Source organism: Calonectris borealis, chromosome 21, assembly GCF_964195595.1.
Source record: "Calonectris borealis chromosome 21, bCalBor7.hap1.2, whole genome shotgun sequence".
Classification (NCBI taxonomy): domain Eukaryota; kingdom Metazoa; phylum Chordata; class Aves; order Procellariiformes; family Procellariidae; genus Calonectris; species Calonectris borealis.
The window spans coordinates 2,091,347-2,110,367 of NC_134332.1; the positions used below are offsets into that span (position 1 = coordinate 2,091,347).

Here is a 19,021-nt window from a genome sequence, read left to right on the forward strand (position 1 = left end):
TGGTAAGTATGCTACAAGAACTTGGACAATGTTGAAGAGATTCTGCTCCTTACTGGCATTTCTCTTATCACTTTATCACAGTCTGCTAGCCTACCCACACCACACCCAAACACAATCAAACCACCATGGAAAAAGAAAAATCTGAAAAATGAAACCCCACAGTTTCAACCACTGCTCAAAGTGCAATGAGTTGTCTTGTTTATTTTATAGCCTGCTTAATCTACGGACTTGTCTTCAGTAGAACCAGGAAGACTCCCCATGCAAACAAGACCCTTAAGTTTACTTGCTGCAAGTTTAGCATTTTGACCCTAGGAAGAGCGAGCCTTGTTTCATACCACCACTCTAGCACCAGAGGTGTCACCACAACTGTCACCTAAATCAGAAACCAAAGACTTGTGCTTCTAGCCAGGAAATTTAGAAACAAAAACCACAATCATGAAGGAAAGTTTTATTTGACTTGTAATGCCCACATCCTAAGATTAAAGGTATTAAAAAAAAAAAATCACCTGCAAAGAAAATAAAGAAGCAAAACAAGAACAGATTTTTACACCTTTAGGAAATCAAGAAAAAATAGGCACAAGTTTACATTCATTAGTTTCAGATATGGCAGAGGAATGTTCTACTGAAGAGGGGTACTGAAGGTTCTACTGCTTTCCTACCTCCTTGTATGAGACAGCACAAGTCATGCTCTTCAAAGCCACACTGATCTCGTAGATACAACAAGGCAGATTTTTCCTCACATTTTTTTAATTAATGTATTTGTGCTTTAAAGATCATGAAGACCCTCCTAGAGCCATTTGGTGTAGTCTCTGCATACATACTAAAGTACTGAGTAGGTACTTTAACCACTGGTGAAGCTTGTTACAACCTCCACATAAAAATTGAAAGTCATGCATATTTGAAATTCTGTTTAAGCATCAGAAACTATTGAAGAATTTTATTTCATAGCTGCTAAGCCACTTCAAATCCCCATCAGTGTTAAAATCTTGCAAGTGTCAGCCCAGAATGATTTAACCCCTTGAGAATAAGAGTTCGTTATAAAAAAGGCAAATACCTTATCTCTAGAGATTCTACCCAAATACGTATCTCATCTGCTACTAATGCTGAAGAATTTCCTTTGCTAAACACAATATGCTGAGGAAAGAAGGATTTTCGAGTGATCTCTTACGAAGCCAGAGGGCAGCCAGTTGTTCCGTCATAACCTTTTACTCTACCCTGCAAAACAGATGAGTATCAGGCGGTTGCCATTTTGGCCAAGCCCTGCTCTGGATGGGATCAGTGGGAGCAGCCTGAGCCCCTGCTCGGGGTTGCAGCCAAAGGAGCTGAATGCAGCAGGTCACTGACCACCACCCCTCAGGTCAGGGAGAGCTTCTTCCACAGGAGCAGCTCCTCTGAACCCGCTGATCTGAACAGTACCCTTCAGCAGCTGCAAACACCCTTCTTCTGCCTTTCCTCTCAAGCTACACTGGGATTGGGGAGGGAGAAAGAGCAACAGCGAAATAGTGGCGGGGGGCGTCTAGAGAAGTTTAAGATCCTCCCCAGTAAAGAGAAAAGCGGTTTGTCTCAGCAGACATTCTTGGCTTGTGCAGGAGCCAAGTTAGTGTTGGCAGGTGGAGGGGGAGAACTCAACCTCCAAGAAGCTGTGGATGTTCTAGGAAAGATCCCTCTTTACCTTCATTGGGAGGGCAGCATACCCTATTTGCAATAAGGAAAAGCACAAATCTGTAATAAAACTGTCTTTCTTCCATTTGACTGATTAGGAATTTAGAATTTCTTAGCTTAAAAAGCCGCAGGGCAAGTTAGTGTTTGCTTCATGGGGACCCTGTTTCAGTGTCCTCTCCCGCAAGGATGCAAAAAGACCAAAGTCAGCAGCCAGTGTTCTTGTCTCTATACAAAGCAGGCAGGCTGCCCCAAGCACTGAGGTCAAAAGACACTCAGAGTTGTAAATAAATACACATAAAACAACTCTAAAAATGAGAAATTAACAGCATTGTTTAGAATTACAATCCATCTTATTACATTAATCTTCACATTTTAGCATTTTTTTAACCACTATACAAAGCTGCTGAAGTTACTCTTTCTTCTAAACCAGCCACACAAGAGCACAAAGCACTATGAACATTTTTTTTGGCAAAGTAACTTGCTTTCAGAATATAACATACTTTTGAATCACAGTTTACATATAGCAGGTGTGTCGTGCTAATACAACATCCTCTGTTTCTTCTCTCACTGCATGCTGCCAGGAGCAAGACACCTCACAGACCTTTCCTAGTTTCAATTGCTGTCTCTTAAATCCTTCTCATAACAGTTTATTTCATACAGCCTCACTTGGGTCAGCTGCTCCTCACTTCTGCCTCAGCACCGTCTTGTTTATTGCATTAATTTGGTCTTCAGGATAAGCCACATCGGTCTGATGTGCTTATAGAGCACCAGATGTTACGTGCTCTACACTTACCCTTTTGCAAGCATCTCAGGAGCATTTATCTACTCCTTTTACATCCTCCTGTTTACTTTTTCCCTGCTTACTTCCTTCCTGCTTTTACCAGCAGAATCCACATTAGATATCTGAAGAGGAAGAAAGAAGCTTGTATTCTCCAAGCCCATGCACTGACTTTCCACTCACGTGGAAACTCCAGATTCTTACTTTTTTTTTTCCTTGCAAAAATATGGCTAGATAAGACTTATGCCTTTTACCTGGAACAGACACAAGGAATAACTAACCAGTCTGGAGGAAAAAAAAACACTGAAGCCCGTGTTTTTGTGAAAGTCCTCATTGCCTTCTCCCTGAAGACCTCCTCCTTCTGAGGCTGGGACTTGGAGCTGTATGTGGACTGAAACAGGAGAAAGCACAGGCTGGACCCTCAACCTTCATCTGTGGCATTGCACTCGCAGAGGACTCGGCAAATCACTGCAAACCTCACAGCCAAGACTGCCTCAAGTCCAGCACACTCCACTGCCACTACCCTACACTAGTATCCAACTCAGCACGTGCCCCAAAGCAGCCAGGTTTCAGGTGCTGGCTGTGCAGTCAGGATCGCATCGTTTGATAAGAGCCCTTCCCAGCACTACAAGGCCATACACACACATGCATTTGATCTATACCCAAAACTACGCTATGTTTCTTAGGACTGACAGACTATAAAGAGTCGTTTCCTCTCCAGCAGCTTGATCCCAGCTCTCCAGCTACCTGCACACATAAGCCCTTTCGTACATCACATCCAACATCTACACCTCTTACTGCCTTGTGCATAATAGGAACAGCCACCACGCTACACCGGTTCCCTCTGCTTGTGTACATCCCACACCTCTTACCCAGCGAAAACTGCTGCTGGCTCATTCTGAAATACAGCAAGGCACTTCGAAGGATGTTGAAGACTTTGTGCATGCACAGGCAGGATGCAAATCCACCCCCTCCTCACACCAGCTTGCCTTAGGGGCAAACATAGACCTCAGCAATCTCCTAAGCAAGGATGACCTCGGCACAGAGCCCGTCATCTGGCCTGCAAAGAGCAGCAACACAGAGGGAACAGACCAGCTTCCTTAGAGCTTCAGACTGGTTACAAAAGTCTGCATTTTACTTCAGTGCTTTACAGAAGTATTTCTTCCTCCCTGGGAAAGAAATCTTTGCTAGTCACATTGCATGTGTTAAAACACGTAAGGTAAAAATCAGCAGTAATGTCTGTAGAAACACAGCAGAGAAAGAACGATAATAAAAATCCCAAAGCAAACAAAGCCTCCTTGGGAAGCTAAGGGTCAAGTGGAGAATTTACCAATGATGTTCCTGCTCCCTCACACAATCGTAAACGTCAGGGATCATCTCCCAGAAAACGCACAGGCAAAACGGGTACATATGGTGCCCTATTCAAGAGAATCAGGCAAAAATCTGGGCCCAGGCAGTTCGTGGTTTATATGACACATTAAAAATAATAATAATAAAAAGAACAGGAAGGTGGAACAAAGAAGAAATTCAAACCATAAGCTGGCAAGTGGTCCTGGATCCATCCCAGCAAACACTACTGGCTACAAAAAGCAGAAGGTCCCACCAGGTTGCTGTGTGTTGAGATAGTCTTGCTGCCACCACTGAGCATTGCAGGTAGTTTTATCCACCTCTGGGAGGAAAAAGGTCCTTGTACAAAACTGTTTTCCTCCCCTGACTGACATCAGATGAGCTCCTTCCGTGGCTCATTTTCACCAGGAAGCGTGCCGTTCATCTCAGGGGAAGTCTCGGTGCCCAGATATCCCAAGAGGATCTCACTGCGCCGCCGCGACAGCTGCAAAATGTCTTCTGCCAGCGACTGCACTGTTGTGTATCTCACGTTGTCCAAATCAAACATGTCCTTCAGGTATTGTACTATCTGGTGCTGCACAGACAAAAGGAAGGTTTACAGTAAGGAGACCTCCTCTCACCTGCCAGTGCCAGCCGCCTGGACTGCAGCAAGCAGGGAACCCCATGAATTTTGCCTGTCTGCCATCTGAGCAAAGATCTGCTCCAGGCTGGGTATTACTTTTGTGGCTAAATCCCCTCATGCCTCTGAAACAGGACAGCAGAGCTCCCGAAGTCAGGAAAGCAATGCCGATGTCCATGGCAATATCCATGCAAACATTAATGAATGCAACACAGCCTCTCATGATATTATCTACAAGAACAAGACGATTTAAGCTTTAAGATCAAATATATAACTTTTAAGATCCCATGTACCCTTAGACAACATATTCTTTCAACAAATGTACCCGTAATCTTTTCCAATACTGGTGGTATAAATTGATCTCATCACACATTTTTGCTATCAGCTATGGTAAATTGTGTTGGGAATTCTTATCAATCTGAATTCAGCAATCTGCATCACAAAAAACAGTGATTTTTAGAAGGCTTTTGTACAGAGCCAAGTTTCTTAATGCCACATCAGTCATCAAAAGCACATATCTGCAGCTTTAAGGCAGAAGACAGCAGGAGTCCCACACAGATTAGGTACGGAAAAGCCATCTTACCTTGAAGAAACTGCAGACTTCAGATAGCTGCTGCTTGGGCCCCAGAAAACCAAAGGCTAGAACAGGACTGACATGCTCCGATACGGAGTAGAAATGAGAGATAAAGCCATCTGGTACCTGCCACAGGGAAGGGAAGAATTGGTCGGTCTCGGTTCTCAGAAAGAATTAGCAGCTTATTCCGTATCAGCTACCAAATTCCATGCCAGAAAGCACCGTGCTTCAGTAACTGAAGTTAAGAGCTACTTAAGAACATCTCTTCCTGCAGAATTACATTTATCTTTCAGGTCCCTTGAAGGATGACTAGAGCTTTCTACCTTCATGTTTCTAAACTACTATTTCAGGAGGAAAATAAATAGAAGAAAAGGAAAGGCAACCATCAGGCAGTCTTTATAGACTCTATTTATCATCTCTGGACCAAGCCAGGAAAGGGCATGCAAATATCCAAGACATGGTGCATGACAGCACCAATACAGCTTCCAACGCTCTCATTTCTCTTTGTACCATCTCACGAGGCAACCCAGTCGTACCAGCTGGTTGTGGGATAGGAGTTGAAAACTTGCCAGAGGCCACAGACCCTGTGGCAGAACTGGGGTTGTGAAGTTGTGGCTTCCTGTTCCCCAGGTCCATGAGCTCATCTGCTGTGATGCTTTAGAAAGCCACAGATTTAAGGGAAATGCATCAAGTAATAGCTAGTCAGCAGTCAGCGCTGGGAAGCAGAGAAGCGCGTGAGCCATTCATTGCGCTGCCAGCAGGGAAACTACAATTCAGGAGCCAGCCCCTTGTTGCTTGGTGTCTGTGACCGTTCCTACGGTATTGTCAGCGGGGAGAGGGAATACCAGAAAGGCAACGTTGCCTTTTGAATTCTCACATTAAGAAAAAGGGAGAATAAACTCAGACTGATTCAGTGAAACAGTGGCATGGCACTGGAGCAATGACGTCAGGACCCCAGTGCTCTAAAGCATCATAAAGAATGCGATTCAGTTCAGTCTTATACCACTTAATTTTATATTTTGTCAAGATCTATCTTTTCAGCTTCAAATACATGAGATTCTTCCCCTTTTAATTAATTTTGCTTACCATCAGAAGCCGCCTTTTTGCTTTCAGAACTGACCAGCAGGCAGTTGCTAGAGCCTATGATTAACGGAGAGAGACCATCAGTTACTCGGATTCCTTTTCAAAAAAAAAAAAACAAAAAACACCACACAAACAGTTTACCAACACATTGCCATCAAAATATCAAAGCAGTGGCCCTTTTGTGCCAACAACTCTAAAATTTGTGACAAAATTGAAGTGAACTGGAAGCAGATTTAGCCACTCCAGATCCATTCCAGAAAAGCCGAAGTGTTTTTGAAGACCGCTAATATGATCTGACACAGTTGCCAAACACCCCAGAATGCAGACTGTAAGCAGACAGCTGTTAAAAGGTGCCTCCCAACCATCTCCTCCTCAGCCTGTGAAACTAATCAGTCTAAATATGCAGCTGGGGGTCAGGACTAGGGGAAAGCGCTGCTATTCGAGCCTCAGTGTCTGCTGAGGCAGAATGAACGGCCAAGTGCAAAAAAAACACACGTGTTTTTCCCTACATTTTGATCCTCTTATCCTCATTCATGAAAACACACGTTGTCATCTTTTAACATCTCCATGGCATCACTGATAAAGGCCGCTAAAGAAATAATTCTATTGGAGCTAACCAGATGCTTTCAAAATAAGGAAAGCTTTCCTGTAAACAATTTACATGTACCAGAAGATTGTTGTTTAGAGCTTCAGGAAAGCATGGTATTTCTAAAGAGAAAATTCAGCTCAGCCAGTACAGCTGAGGTCATACTCCTTCCTAGCCTTGGCACTGAGATCTCATGCTCAGCACAAGGACTACCCGCTTAACGCACCGTCTCCTTGAAGCTGTCGGAGAGCCATCGGTTGCGCAGCACAGCCAGCACGGAGGAAGGCGGGTTCTCCAGATCCTCAAAAGCATCCATGAGGATGAAGTCCAGCACGATATCAAAGAAATTCATGCACACCACCTGTCAGAAAGCAGAACAGTCTGTAAAGGAAACAGGTTTAAAAAAAAAAGGAGATGGATGTTATTCTCTTGTTTTGAAGCAACAAAATGTAATGAGCTGAAGTTTGCCACCAAGGCAGGAGGACTGAACTGTGTACACTCAGTTCACAGCCCCCAGAGAGGGGCTGGCCCAGAGACTTATTAATCCTGTGTCCAGGAAAAGCCCAGTCAAAAGGCAAACAAATCTTACAGACCTACAGACAGTAGCTCGTACCCTCTAGAAGAAGTTGGGATTTTGCGTTTGTTTTTTAACCACAGTAGTGCTGACATTGCTGAAGGCAAGATTTGCCATGAAATTTAAACATCCCAACAGCCAATTTCCCCCTCACCCTCCCCAACAATGTACAATTGCAAAATAACTGTATTTCAGCAGCAGTTCTTTCACTCCTGGGCCATTCCTACATATTCATTATCCTCCAACTCCTCTGCAACTTTCTAGAGAGAATGTCTTTACCAACCCCTCTTCCCTCCAGCTCCTGCTGAGTGGTCGGCCAGGTCTCTTGCTTCAGTGCATAATGCAGCATCTCCTCGTAGCTTTCCAGAAAAGCTTTGGGATTCTGGGAGAGCAGAGAAACAAAACACTTCAGAAGGTACAACAGTTGTGGGCACATTTCACCAAAGTTTGACTACTCTATTTTGAGCTAACATCAACATCAATGCACATGACTGGCTGAAGTTTTTAGCCGGAACACTCTTTGTGCAGAAAGAGAGGATTTATTTCTGGAAGGCATGGATGGCCCCAGGTTCAGCTGTGACTCAAAGCACCTATGTTGCTCCACTTCCTTCAAGGAAGTAGCTAGGGACATCTGTAAGCAAACCAAGCCAGTAAGGGACTAACGCTGTGCAAGCGACGATCTCCCTGTTTAGGGGATGACCAGTGACTAAGCCAGTGATCTGAGAGCTGGTATGTGGTTGATGCAAAGGTTTGATTCTCTTTTCCCTTTCCTGTATTCTTTGAGAAGATGCCATTGCTGATGCACAGCCTGTACCCTCTGCTCGCTCCAGTGAGGCACAGTATGAAACTGCGGACAGGAGCTGCACAGAGAGGTTCTTTCAAGAGAATTTTGTTAAACAAGATTAAAAGCACAGGCATTTTATTTCTCGCAATAGTCACCAGCATACAGATGCAGTTTTCTCCTTCCAAGACACTGGAAGAGCTCTGGGTTGGGATGGGGGAACAAGTGTCCCTGTGCTCACAAGACACAGCTGAGTTGCTATACAAACTTCCTACCTTTTCAGCTTTTGTCATTAGTCCTATCACCATTTGCTTCCCAACCTCTCCAAAAAACAGTTGATTGCTTTCATCCTCCAGCAGCTCCTGCAAAGGGAACACAAGAATTCTCCTATGAATGTCTATGCCCACGTGAGTTCTGAGTTGGGAGAAAAAAGGACAGGACACAAAGCAGTGCAACGCTGCATACACCAGCATCGTTAACCTTTAATATGCTGGAGTCCAGAAAACAAAACTGCTCTTTCCAGGAAGCGAGTTTAAAATTAGGCTGAAAGACTGGAATGGGCAAGAATGGAGGCATGGGAGCCACGGAGTGGCAGTGGGGCCAGGGCACAAAAGCTGCTGTTCAGGCTCTAGACACACATTGCTAGGATGTGGATCGCAGTAAGGAGAAAGAAACCTTGCTCCCCCACCTCACAAGTTTGACTCCAGCGCAGTGAAAAACTCTTAAGTGGGAGTAGCAACTCCTAGGCAGCTCTGAAATTACCAAACTTTCACTTCCCTGCGTGTCAGTGGCCATGTAACCACCGCTCAAGCTGGGCACGGGGACCAGGGGATCCTCTCCCTCTCCAAATCAAATCGGTCAGGACAGGATTACAGCGTTAAGCAAGGTGAGCTTGGGCTGCTGCTGCTTCTGCTTTCACTTGCTCTAGAAGGCAAAGACTTCACCCCTGCATGGGCAGAGGAGAACGTGCTGCTGGCAGGAACACGCTGCGGGAACAGGGGAGCCTCGAGCGTTCTCACCTGGAAGGCCTGCCTGACACAATGCAGCTTCGCGAGGAAATCCTGGTCACTGTAGCAGCCAAGGAGCTCTGTCCTAGAGGGAAAGGGGAAGAATTGCATAAGTTTTAGCTCTCCTGATGTCTGTGTTCCTAACAGCTATGCTCCCCTAAAAAAAATAACAACTGCATTCCCCTTGTACAGCTCCCTGGGGGACCAGAGCACCTCTGCAAAGGCTGTTACAGCACAGGACTATGCCAGCCAGCCACACAGAACAGTCACATTTCCCATTACCAATTGCCTCGGACAATTACCCTTTCTTAACATGTGTCCCCTAAAATCTTGGGCTAGTTCCCTGGGAAGACCAAACCAGGCTGCTAAGAATTTTTGTCCCCAAAGGGTTATTCTGGTTATAGGCAAAGGCAAATAATGTGTTCACACTGCTCAAAGGAGCCTCGACACAAGGACCCACAACTCCAGCAGGCACTTCACCTCAGCGTCCTGCACGCAACTTTCCCGTCTTTCACTAACTGCACAGCTTCTTCATATGCCGCTACTGGCTTAGAGAGGTGGAATGGTATTTCCTCAAAGTGGAGAGAGTCAAAGAGCTGTAGAGGTGGCAAGAGGCATGGGAAGAACAAAATGATCTCGTTAAATATTTGCAAATACTCAGAGACTGCACACAAGCATGATGTGCCTTCTTCAGCTAGCAAACTTTTGTCAGTGCCAATTATTTCATGCAAAGATATTTCTTTTCCCACCAGTTTAAAAGCTGTCTCAGCTCTGACACAGCTCAATATCCCCTAAAATTTACACAACCAAGCCACATTACATTAGATTTACAGTACTTTCCTAGCTGTTATGGCATGTTTTCTACAGCAGATAGGAAGATGACATGGAGGTGCTGGTTGGAAAGGGCTGCACCATGCCCCTAATGAAACAGCTTTTCCTAACATCCACCATGAACCTCCCAGCTTGGGGCTGTTGCTCCATGTTGTATCATCTTCCTCTGCCAAGATGCGTTTGGCTCCACTGCCTTTGTGGCTCCCTTCCAAGTAGCTGGACTGCTACACACAGCTGAAACTTAAGTCACCTCTGCTGCAGAGAAGAAGGAGTCCTCGGAAATTAAGCTGTCTTCATCATCTGTCCGAAGCCGCAATGACCCATCCGCCAATGGAAGCATTAAAGTCTTCTCTGGAGGAGAGGAAGAAGCTGCATGTGTTGGAGTTTATGGACTACCACTCCTCCTAGCCACTGTGCTCTCCCTCCCACCCCGACAAACAGCACTTTGTCACCACTTCATTGCCTAGCTTACAGAAAAGACATAAAATCAGAAAAGAAACTGGTCTTCTAATGCATTTCTAACCCAGCTCCCATACCCAGATCCAGCAGCATGCTGTCTGACGGAAGCGAAGACCCAAACTCTTCCTGGAGGTGGTAGGCTCGGTGCAAGAGGGACTCCAGCTTCTCGGCAAACTCCCTTTTCTGGGACTCCTCCTTGAACATACATAAATGCCACCCTTAGTTAGCCAGCTGGGCAAAGACAGATTGACAGCACAAATATGGAAGGAAATTTTCAGTAAAATAGTATTTACAGTTTGCAGATTAAATGATTTTGAAAAAAGGAAAAAAAAAAAGAGAGGACTCATTAATCCTACAATGCAGCTAATAACGCAAGGGGAGGGAAGCTCCTACACAGCCTATTCAAACCCTCCGGCTTTTTAGCTTTACAATTTTGTTTTCCTGTTAAAAAAGGAAGAAAGAACTTAAGAACTTTAACCTGCCATCCAGAAAAACAGATATTTTAATGAGTTACAGATCACTTAATTCTCCTGACTTGTGACTTTAGCCTAATTTCAAGAGGGAATCACATCAGAAAACCTGTGTTGAATACAACAGAGTATCCAGAACTGGACAACAGAGTAAGAGTCCTTGGATTAAGGTGCTGGGCATAAGCAAAGTTTGCTGTAAGCAGCACAGAAGGATAGGGGAGGAAAAAAAAAAAAAAAAGAGAAAAATAAGACTTACACAGCATCTTGCCTTCATGCCCCTGTGTCTGCATGAGTATTTCACCCAGAAGACAGAAGCATTAACAAGAACCACGACATCTATTTTGATAATGAATCAACTGTTTTTAAGTCAGTTTTAGAAATACTATAGGACTCTTCAAGGAGAGACAACAACAAGAGAATCCAGATGTGACTTGGATAAATATTATCCACCACGAGAGACAAATATCCCACATACTTACTACACCAGGCCCTGTTTATAAGAGGCTGGGAACACTTTTTGCCAGCGAGAACTCCTGGAGAGTTGGGAGTTTAGCTCCTTTCACAGTCCTGAGCTACAACTGCTCTCTTTAGCCTCGTGATTGTCACTGAGCCTTTCTAGTTTGGATCTTCTCTTATCAGAGATCTTCCCTGGATAGTCCTCAAGTCCAAGATAACAAGGCATTGTCCTGAAATACTTGTTTTTGTAGCTAGAACAAGTTACACATCTCCCTGACCCACTTGCTCAGTGAGCAGGGGCATACTTAGCTCCTACCGGGTTACCACTTCACTTTACTCATTAATACATGCAGGCAGCTGGCCTCTGCTTCTCCACTGTCACTTCAAGTGATAGTGACCATCAAGATCTCCACTTTCAAATGCATTAAAAAGTTACAGACACGACACTGCCAGGCAAAAAGCTATTTCTTTCTCTCTGGTGCTGTATTTGTTACAGCCTTTTCCTACCGCAGCCTCTGCTGCTGGAGGACTTGCATGACAGTGACTGACATGATGCTGGAAGGTGGGTAGAAAAGCTGGGGAATGAGGGGGCGAGACTTATTAAAAAGAAAGAAATTAAAAACACCCACTCACGTTGCATAAGGAAGCCGCAGATATAGACAGCTCTTAAACAGAGTCTGGCCCAACTCTGCCCTTAATTTGCTCTTCTTACCCAGGCTGGTCTTGCAGCATGCTCCCCAGCTGGCCAATGCAAGGGAAAAGTGGGGACCTACCTCTGGGATGTTCTCAGACATGCTCTCTTGCTGTTTCTTGCTGTCCCAGGGCACAGGGGTGCTGGTACTAGCATTGTCCCTCTGCCTGATGGTCAGCGCCTGCTCCCACTTCTGCAGGGCCTCCTCAAACAGCTCCATGCCTGGCAATGCAACCAAATACAAACTGTGAGAGTCCCAGGCCACTTAGGAACAAAGCGATACAGCAGGAGTCTTTGCTCACTCAGACAATCCAGCAAAGAATCATGGAATGGTTTGGGTTGGGAGGGACCTTAAAGATCATCTAGTTCTAACCATGGGCAGGGACACCTCAAAAGCCCCATCCATCCTGGCCTTGAACACTTCCAGGAAGAGGGAAGCCTCTCCTCAACTGATAAGAAAGAATAAATGTATTCCATTTCTTTCTCTTTTAAATATGGTTTAATTTGGATTAGAAGTTAAGGAGAACATCCCCAAACTGGTTAAAACATTAGCTGTGTTACTTCCAAAATACTGTTTTCTGCACAAGGTGAGCCTGCTGCTCAAAGAACAGTATTATTCAGTGGGAAAACAGCGAAACGTTTCTTCAGGAGAAGAAGATGGGATTTTTATAACTAAGAAGCAACTGAGTTTAAGTTGAGAATAGGAGAGAGCTTCCTATTAGAGCTCTACATCGAGCTGCTGATGCTCTATGTCAATTTACACCCTCTTTTTGCTCTCACAGTGATAAACCATCCCCCCAGGGCGATATCACCCTTGTGCTTGTTTACCTTGAACGTAGAGGCTTTCTGCACTGGAATCACCAATGGCTCCAGCATCCCCCATTGCCTGGGCCTCCCACATCCCCGCTGATGCTGGTGTTGGACTCGAAGAGTTGACTGCTACCATCTGCAGGAAAGCAGCAGAGAGCAGCAAATGCCTTTTGAATTCTCTCCAAGGGTAGCGGCGTTAAGACCACACAACCACCACCACCAGTTAAATCTGAACGATAAGCCATTTCCCTTCCCCAAGTTTGCCCTTGTGCTTCTCCTTACTGGTACTCCCTTGCCGGGGAAGGGGAAGATATCAAGGGTTACCGGCCCCCTCCCACTTGGGTTTACACTACGCTGTCAACTGCCGAGAGCCGCACGGTGCTGAGAGGGGAGGCGAGGTGAGAAGTCCTCCCAGCACCTCAGCAGCGTCTTTGAAAGCAGAGAAAGTTGTGTGGGAAATACCTTCCCAACCAATTTACACTGAAGCTTCATTAGGAAACGGCGAGCTTACAATGGTGAGCACTGGCGGGAGGGCACTGACGGAGGTGACAGCCCAAGAAAGCTCCAAAGCAATCGCTACAGAGGCACAAGGATTTTGATAGAAAGTTCATGTCAGCCCCGGCTCTCCGTACAAAAAACACTGGAAGTGGGGGGGAAGCGACCACAGTCCAAACAAAGGAACAGACCACCAGCAAAAATACAGCTGGGGACTTTGGCCAGGGGATCCTCGCTCTTCTCTTTGTAACCAAACCTTCTCCTGGGAGGGCTGAGCACTAAGATCCACACAGCAAATTGTCAGCTTTCTCCAATTTCACACTAGCGCATAAATGCTTTTTAAAGTCTGACCCAATGAAATGCTGGGTTCGAACACTATCAATGACCAGTGTTTTCATACGGCTTAGAGAAAGATGTCCAAATGTGAGCCTGCTACTAGAAAAAAGCTACAATAATCATCTGACAGATGAATTCTTGCCCTGCCTCCATTGATTAATCTCTGTGGAGTGTTAATAAATCACCTTGAGATCCAGAACTGCAAATCATCAGTTCGCTGATGCTGACTTATTTACTAGATGGCAAAGAAGAGCCCCAGGAAGCAGACGAGAGAGCAGGCAGAAACTGCAGCTGTGCGAAGGATGAGCTGTTTTTAAGTAACATGAAAGCAATGAGTACAGTGTCACAGACGCTCAGCTCCCACACAATGAAGGGGGGTACGGGAACAGATCCCTCTCCATGTGGATATCCCTACCCATGCACCAGCAGGGGAAAAAGGAATTAAGATAGTTTTTTATCTAAAGAGAAACAGACTTAATGATACAAAACCCGGACGGCATCTGTGGGAAGGGAGAAGCCGCGGGGGAATTAAATGGACGTGAGAGTCCCTGCAGGGGGAGGGAGGCCAGAGCTGGACACAGCTTGGTCCTCACTGACACATCCCATCATATCCCAGTTATCCCAGGGGAACACTGGTGCAGGCTGCACGCCCAGCGCCGTGCCGGCACTGCCGCCTGCTGGAGACACACTTTGGCCAGCACAGATTTTTGGCAACTTTCTGGTGCTTTAATCGTACAGGACAAACTAAAATACTGTAGGGTGTTGGTGGCCGACAGCTCCCTTCGAAGGGGTGATTTTTCCCTCTTCTTGCCCCAGCGTTGCTAACCAGCCACCGAGCCCAGGCGGGTGATGCCGAGGGGGTGTTTTGCAGTAAGTCGCAGCGCACGAAGCTGCAGAGGTTCGCTTGTGCCGCCCACTGCTCCAACAGCAGCACGTGAGGCTTTGAGCAATGGGGATGTAAAACAGGTCTTGAAGCCACAAATGCTCCCCAGCGCTTCTGTGTTTGGTCTCACAAGAGGTGGATATAAGCAGTGATGGCTTCTCCTGCCTGGCTAAGCCTGAATTACCTGTATTTATAGGCTGCTTTTGGCTTTGGAGGAGGTAGAACGACTAGGCTGTGTTCTCAACCTGCACTGTTTCCTGAACAGAGCTATTAGATTTTGGTAGTTAACCTGGTTTTAACAACCAAGCAACCTGTGAGCAGCCCCAGCACAGGAGGGCTGTGCTGGCACAGGGGCTGCTGGGCCACCCAAACCCCCACCGCGGAGGGAAGCAAACAAGCTCCCCATAGCTGTGAGCCCAGCAACAACCCAGCCTCACTCCCTGAGGGGGTTCACGGAGCACCCCGAGGAATCACAGCCATGTCCCACACGCAAGTCCCTCCTGCAGCCCCTCGTTGGCCAAAGAAGTGGGATGTACCCTGGGGCTCTTGGCCACAGGAAAATGCTGCTCTGATTTCATGCAGGCAACTCCAGACAGTCACTGAGAGGTTAATATCAGAACGCACCCTACAATTACGCTGTAACCTGTTCTGCTCCAAAGCTTTGGCATTATCCATCAGCCAGTGCAAGCCCAAGGGCTTGGTGATCTTGTTACAGGTAGATGCACTCCTATCTCCCAGCCCTGATTCTCCCAGCCCGGCCGAGAAGGTCCTTACCGAGGCAAGGCTGTGGGAGGAACCAGAATGTTTGCTGGGCTCGATGGAGGAAATCCCACTGAGCGTGTCATTGCTCTTGCTGCCAGGACTCTGGACTCTCTTGCTGGAGTATCCTGCAGTTGGGAAGGTCACAGTAAAACAGGATTTTAGCAAGGTTCACTGCAGCTGTGAAGAGGGAGAGGAACATCGCCTTGTCAAGTGCGACTGCAGATGGGCAAAGCAGCATCCAATACCTAGAAATGAGTCACGGATCTCCTGTATGCTCTATTTTGCTCTGAGACACCAAGAAGGGTGGTATTAGTGGGGATCTGAGGCTGAGGAATGAGAATTTATTCACTGCTTACGGATGGCAGGAGGCAAACACAAGCGGAAAGCATCAAGGAAGAACTCCTCCAGCTTCCCTCAGGCCAGGCAGAGCACGGACATCGCTCCCTTGGTTATTATTAAAAACGCTTAAAGATTTTCATATGTTTCACAAAACAAATACTTAATCCCTGAAGTGCTTTGCTGAGGACCTGGGTCAGTCCTACCCCCAAAATCAATACGAGCAGGTGAAGAAGCTGCGCACAGTCCAGGAGCCGCCGCAGAGCTGGACAGACGCTCCCGACTCCCCAGCCTGGCCCAGGCCACCCTCCCCCCGCCACCCAACCTCGCCAATGCGGCTGCGCGTTGGTCAGGCGTCATGTTGGCATCACCGAGATCAATACGCAACCAGGTCACCGTGTGCCCCGGGCCGTTATTATCGGGAGAAGCGTGGCGTAACAGGTCCACAGTCTTTCTGTAGGAAGGGGGATGGGAACTGGAAACCTTGGTCGAAACCTCAGTGTTACTTTTTTCTCGCAAGGGCTTTGAGCTCAGGGTCTCTCCCTTTCCTCTGCTGACCCTGTGTTCATGGCACCGTGCTTCAGGCTTCTAATTTCATTTTGCACCAATGCACCACACAAATGGCTTCACTTTCCTCTCCACCCCAGCCACTTCAGGAACTTCCCATCGCTCCCTGTACACCCTCTTTGCCCCCTCACAAAAAGCTTTTGGGGATTTTCCCTTTTTGCAAGGCCAACCTTTCTTCACGGAGGAGACCCTTCTGGTTGGCAAGATGGGCACTGTGATCCCTCCAGGCTTAAAGCCGCACTTCTCTGGAGCAATCTGCTTCTTTCGACGACGACGACGCTTCAGCTGATGAGCTGCAAGAGCCAACGCAACTGTCCCGAGAGCTGTAGCAAACAGCACCTTACGCAGGCCTGGAGAGAGCCGCAGCTGAGAGAAGACAGACTTTAAACACAAAAGATATGAAAGAGCAACAATGAAAAACCAATTCCACCACCCTTTTTTTTTTTTAAAGCAGTCTTAAACATGAGACGCCTTGGCATTCCCCCTCCCACCCACAAAACTCAGCCCCTGCTACACAACTACAACTTAGCAGCAGAGAAACTGCAGAGCATCATTTTGACAGAATCTGGACAACTTGGTCTCAATTCCCATTACCAAAACACGCTGCAAGATTTGCACACAGCCCGTAACAGATGCAATCCGGGTTACCCAAATTCAATTCTTAAACCCTGGCATGTAGCTAAGCTTTATTGCCCCAAGTGTTGCATTACTACAAGTGGGAAATATATTAATCATCTTTAAAACAAAGGTCTTTTTTTAGTGCCTTTGAAGAAGAGGAAGGTTGCGCCCGGGCGTTCTCCCAGGGAGGGATATGGGAAGCCCTTCTCTCCCTACTCCAATCCCACCCTGGGCAGCTCTCTCCCACCACCCCAAACTCTCCACACAATTTTACAAACCCTCAAACTGCCCAGGTCCCCCAGCATCACCCCGTCACGCCTTTGTCCCTCACAATTAACACAGACTCTTCTCTCTACATACAAGAAAACCCAAGGAACCTGACAGAAAAGCCTTTCCTGCTTGTTTTACCTGCCCAAATGTCGTGTAAACAAACACGGGGATCTCTGCCACGGTCATTGCCAAGGCCTGGATGATGGACATTCCCTCTGTCCTTCTAAATGCCATGTCTGAACGAGGATCTCGGCACCTCCAGGAGCCACAAAGGGGAAGGGCACTTGCGGATGCTGCGTGAGCTGCTCACAGAGAAATCCAACTTTTCTCTGACATCTGGCTCAGAGTGCTGGGGTCAGCCTTCATCCAGCAATCCTCCTCCTGGAGGAAGAGGAGAAAAATCAGGTGAGTGAAGGTAACACACGACTTGCACTTCACAAACCACACACCAAGTCACTTGGAGCAGCAATGCCGCTGGAGCCAAGCGGATCTAAAGCATCTTCTCACCAACAGCAGCAATTTTTTTGCTTGTCCTACCAACCTCAGGGGCAGATTCCCAAACTGCTCTACAGCAGCAGCCGCCTTGGACTCGATAGCTACCGCAGATTTCTACATGCACCAGAAATGGCTGCACATGGTTGCAGGGATTTTGTTTGCAGTGCCCATATTAAAAAAAAAAAAGTATTACAAATAATCGTATGTACACTTTCACTGTTAAAACTCTGCTTTCATACAGGTTTCTGTGCAACAAAGACCAACCAAAGGGTGTTTGCCCAGGAGGTTTCAACGCTGCTTGAGTTTACTGAGAGCTTTGCTGGCCATGCTGGGAGCTGGGGAGGAGGGACGTGCTTCACCTCAAGGACGGAGCTACAGAATAACGTATTGAAACCAGGGGGGGTTGTCTTTTAAACACCACAAAGTTACAAACCCTTTGGCCCCGCTCTCTGCCAGGCCAGCCTTTGCAGCAAGCCGACCCCCCCGCACTGAGGGGACGCTGCTCTCACCCCGCGTGCGGCCGCGCTCCGGCCACGCCAGGCTCTGGCATCTCCCCACACCGACGAGATAAACCCACCCCAGGTGTTACAGCTGCCTGACGACCCCCTGCTCCGGCCTGGCCCCGCGGCTGACGGCCACCTCGCACCCCACGGCCCGTGGGTTGGTGTAACCCCGTCTGGGACCCCCGTTTGGAAACGCTCTCAAGGTGGCTGGAGCCTGAGGGACCCGACACAGGCGACGGGCTCTCCCCACAAGGTTAAATGCAACATTTTGGCCAGAGCGGAGATGAGAAGAGCAAAGTGCAAGAAATTTTGGGCACAGAAAACAGCCTGGGGGTTACTACGCCTGGCTGAGGGGTACACGCAGCAAGGTACCAGGGAAATCCCTCCGTCCAGGGCACCTCGCCACAGCCCGGCCTGCCGTGGGCTCTCCTGCCGAGGCAGTGCGGGCACCCCCGGGCACGGGGGCGTTAAGCCCACCGGCCAGGCAGGGAGCTCCCCGCGGGACTCCCCATACCAGCACTGCAGCAAGCTGGGGCCCTGCAAACGGGGCTTCCCGGGCCCTCTGCACCCCTGGGGCGTCCCCACAGCCCCCGCCTAGGCACCCCCCGCGCCCTGGGGTCCCTCAGGCCCCTCGCACTCCTGGGGCATCCCCCAGGCCCCCTGCCCCCATGCAGGCCGGGGCACCACCCGCACCCCAGGCCTCCCCGAGCCTCCCGCACCCGGTGGATCCCGGGGGGTCCCGTACCCTCTGCACCCCGGTGCGCACCCCTCATCCCTAGGCCCGGTTCCACCCGGGGTCCCCGTCTCCGACTCCCCCCCACCAGCGATGGTGCGGCCCGCCGGGCCCGGCCCCCGCGAGCGAGCGCGGGCGGCACCACTCACCGTGGCGGGGGGGGCGCGCGGCCCCGCTCGGCGCCCTCTCCCCCCGCCGCGCGCCATGGCCGCGGAAGGGCAGCGTCTCCTTCCCCCGCGCCGCAGCCTACCCTGGGCGGGGGCGGGGCCGACCGCGGCGGGGCCGAGCCACCGGC

General features: G+C 48.2%; 1 protein-coding gene across 3 annotated transcripts; it reads right to left on the reverse strand.

Annotated features, from left to right (window-relative positions):
- Positions 1 to 433: 433 nt before the first annotated feature.
- MIGA2 (mitoguardin 2) lies at positions 434 to 18,989 on the reverse strand. Of its 3 annotated transcripts, none has more exons than XM_075170303.1 (16): positions 18,876 to 18,989; positions 17,134 to 17,376; positions 16,278 to 16,488; positions 15,217 to 15,329; positions 12,747 to 12,864; positions 12,001 to 12,140; positions 10,379 to 10,496; positions 10,093 to 10,193; positions 9,492 to 9,607; positions 9,024 to 9,096; positions 8,280 to 8,366; positions 7,507 to 7,605; positions 6,876 to 7,010; positions 6,067 to 6,120; positions 4,990 to 5,106; positions 434 to 4,361 (listed from the first exon to the last, which is right to left on the reverse strand). In XM_075170303.1, exons 2-16 carry the CDS (start codon positions 17,227 to 17,229, stop codon positions 4,161 to 4,163), a joined length of 1,779 nt encoding a protein of 592 aa, XP_075026404.1. In that variant the 5' UTR covers positions 17,230 to 17,376; positions 18,876 to 18,989; the 3' UTR covers positions 434 to 4,160. The 3 variants fall into 3 exon arrangements, with proteins under 3 accessions (XP_075026404.1, XP_075026403.1, XP_075026402.1); XM_075170302.1 differs by having other exon boundaries at positions 16,278 to 16,473; positions 18,876 to 18,969; XM_075170301.1 differs by having other exon boundaries at positions 10,379 to 10,493; positions 18,876 to 18,969.
- Between the last annotated feature and the right edge of the window lie 32 nt (positions 18,990 to 19,021).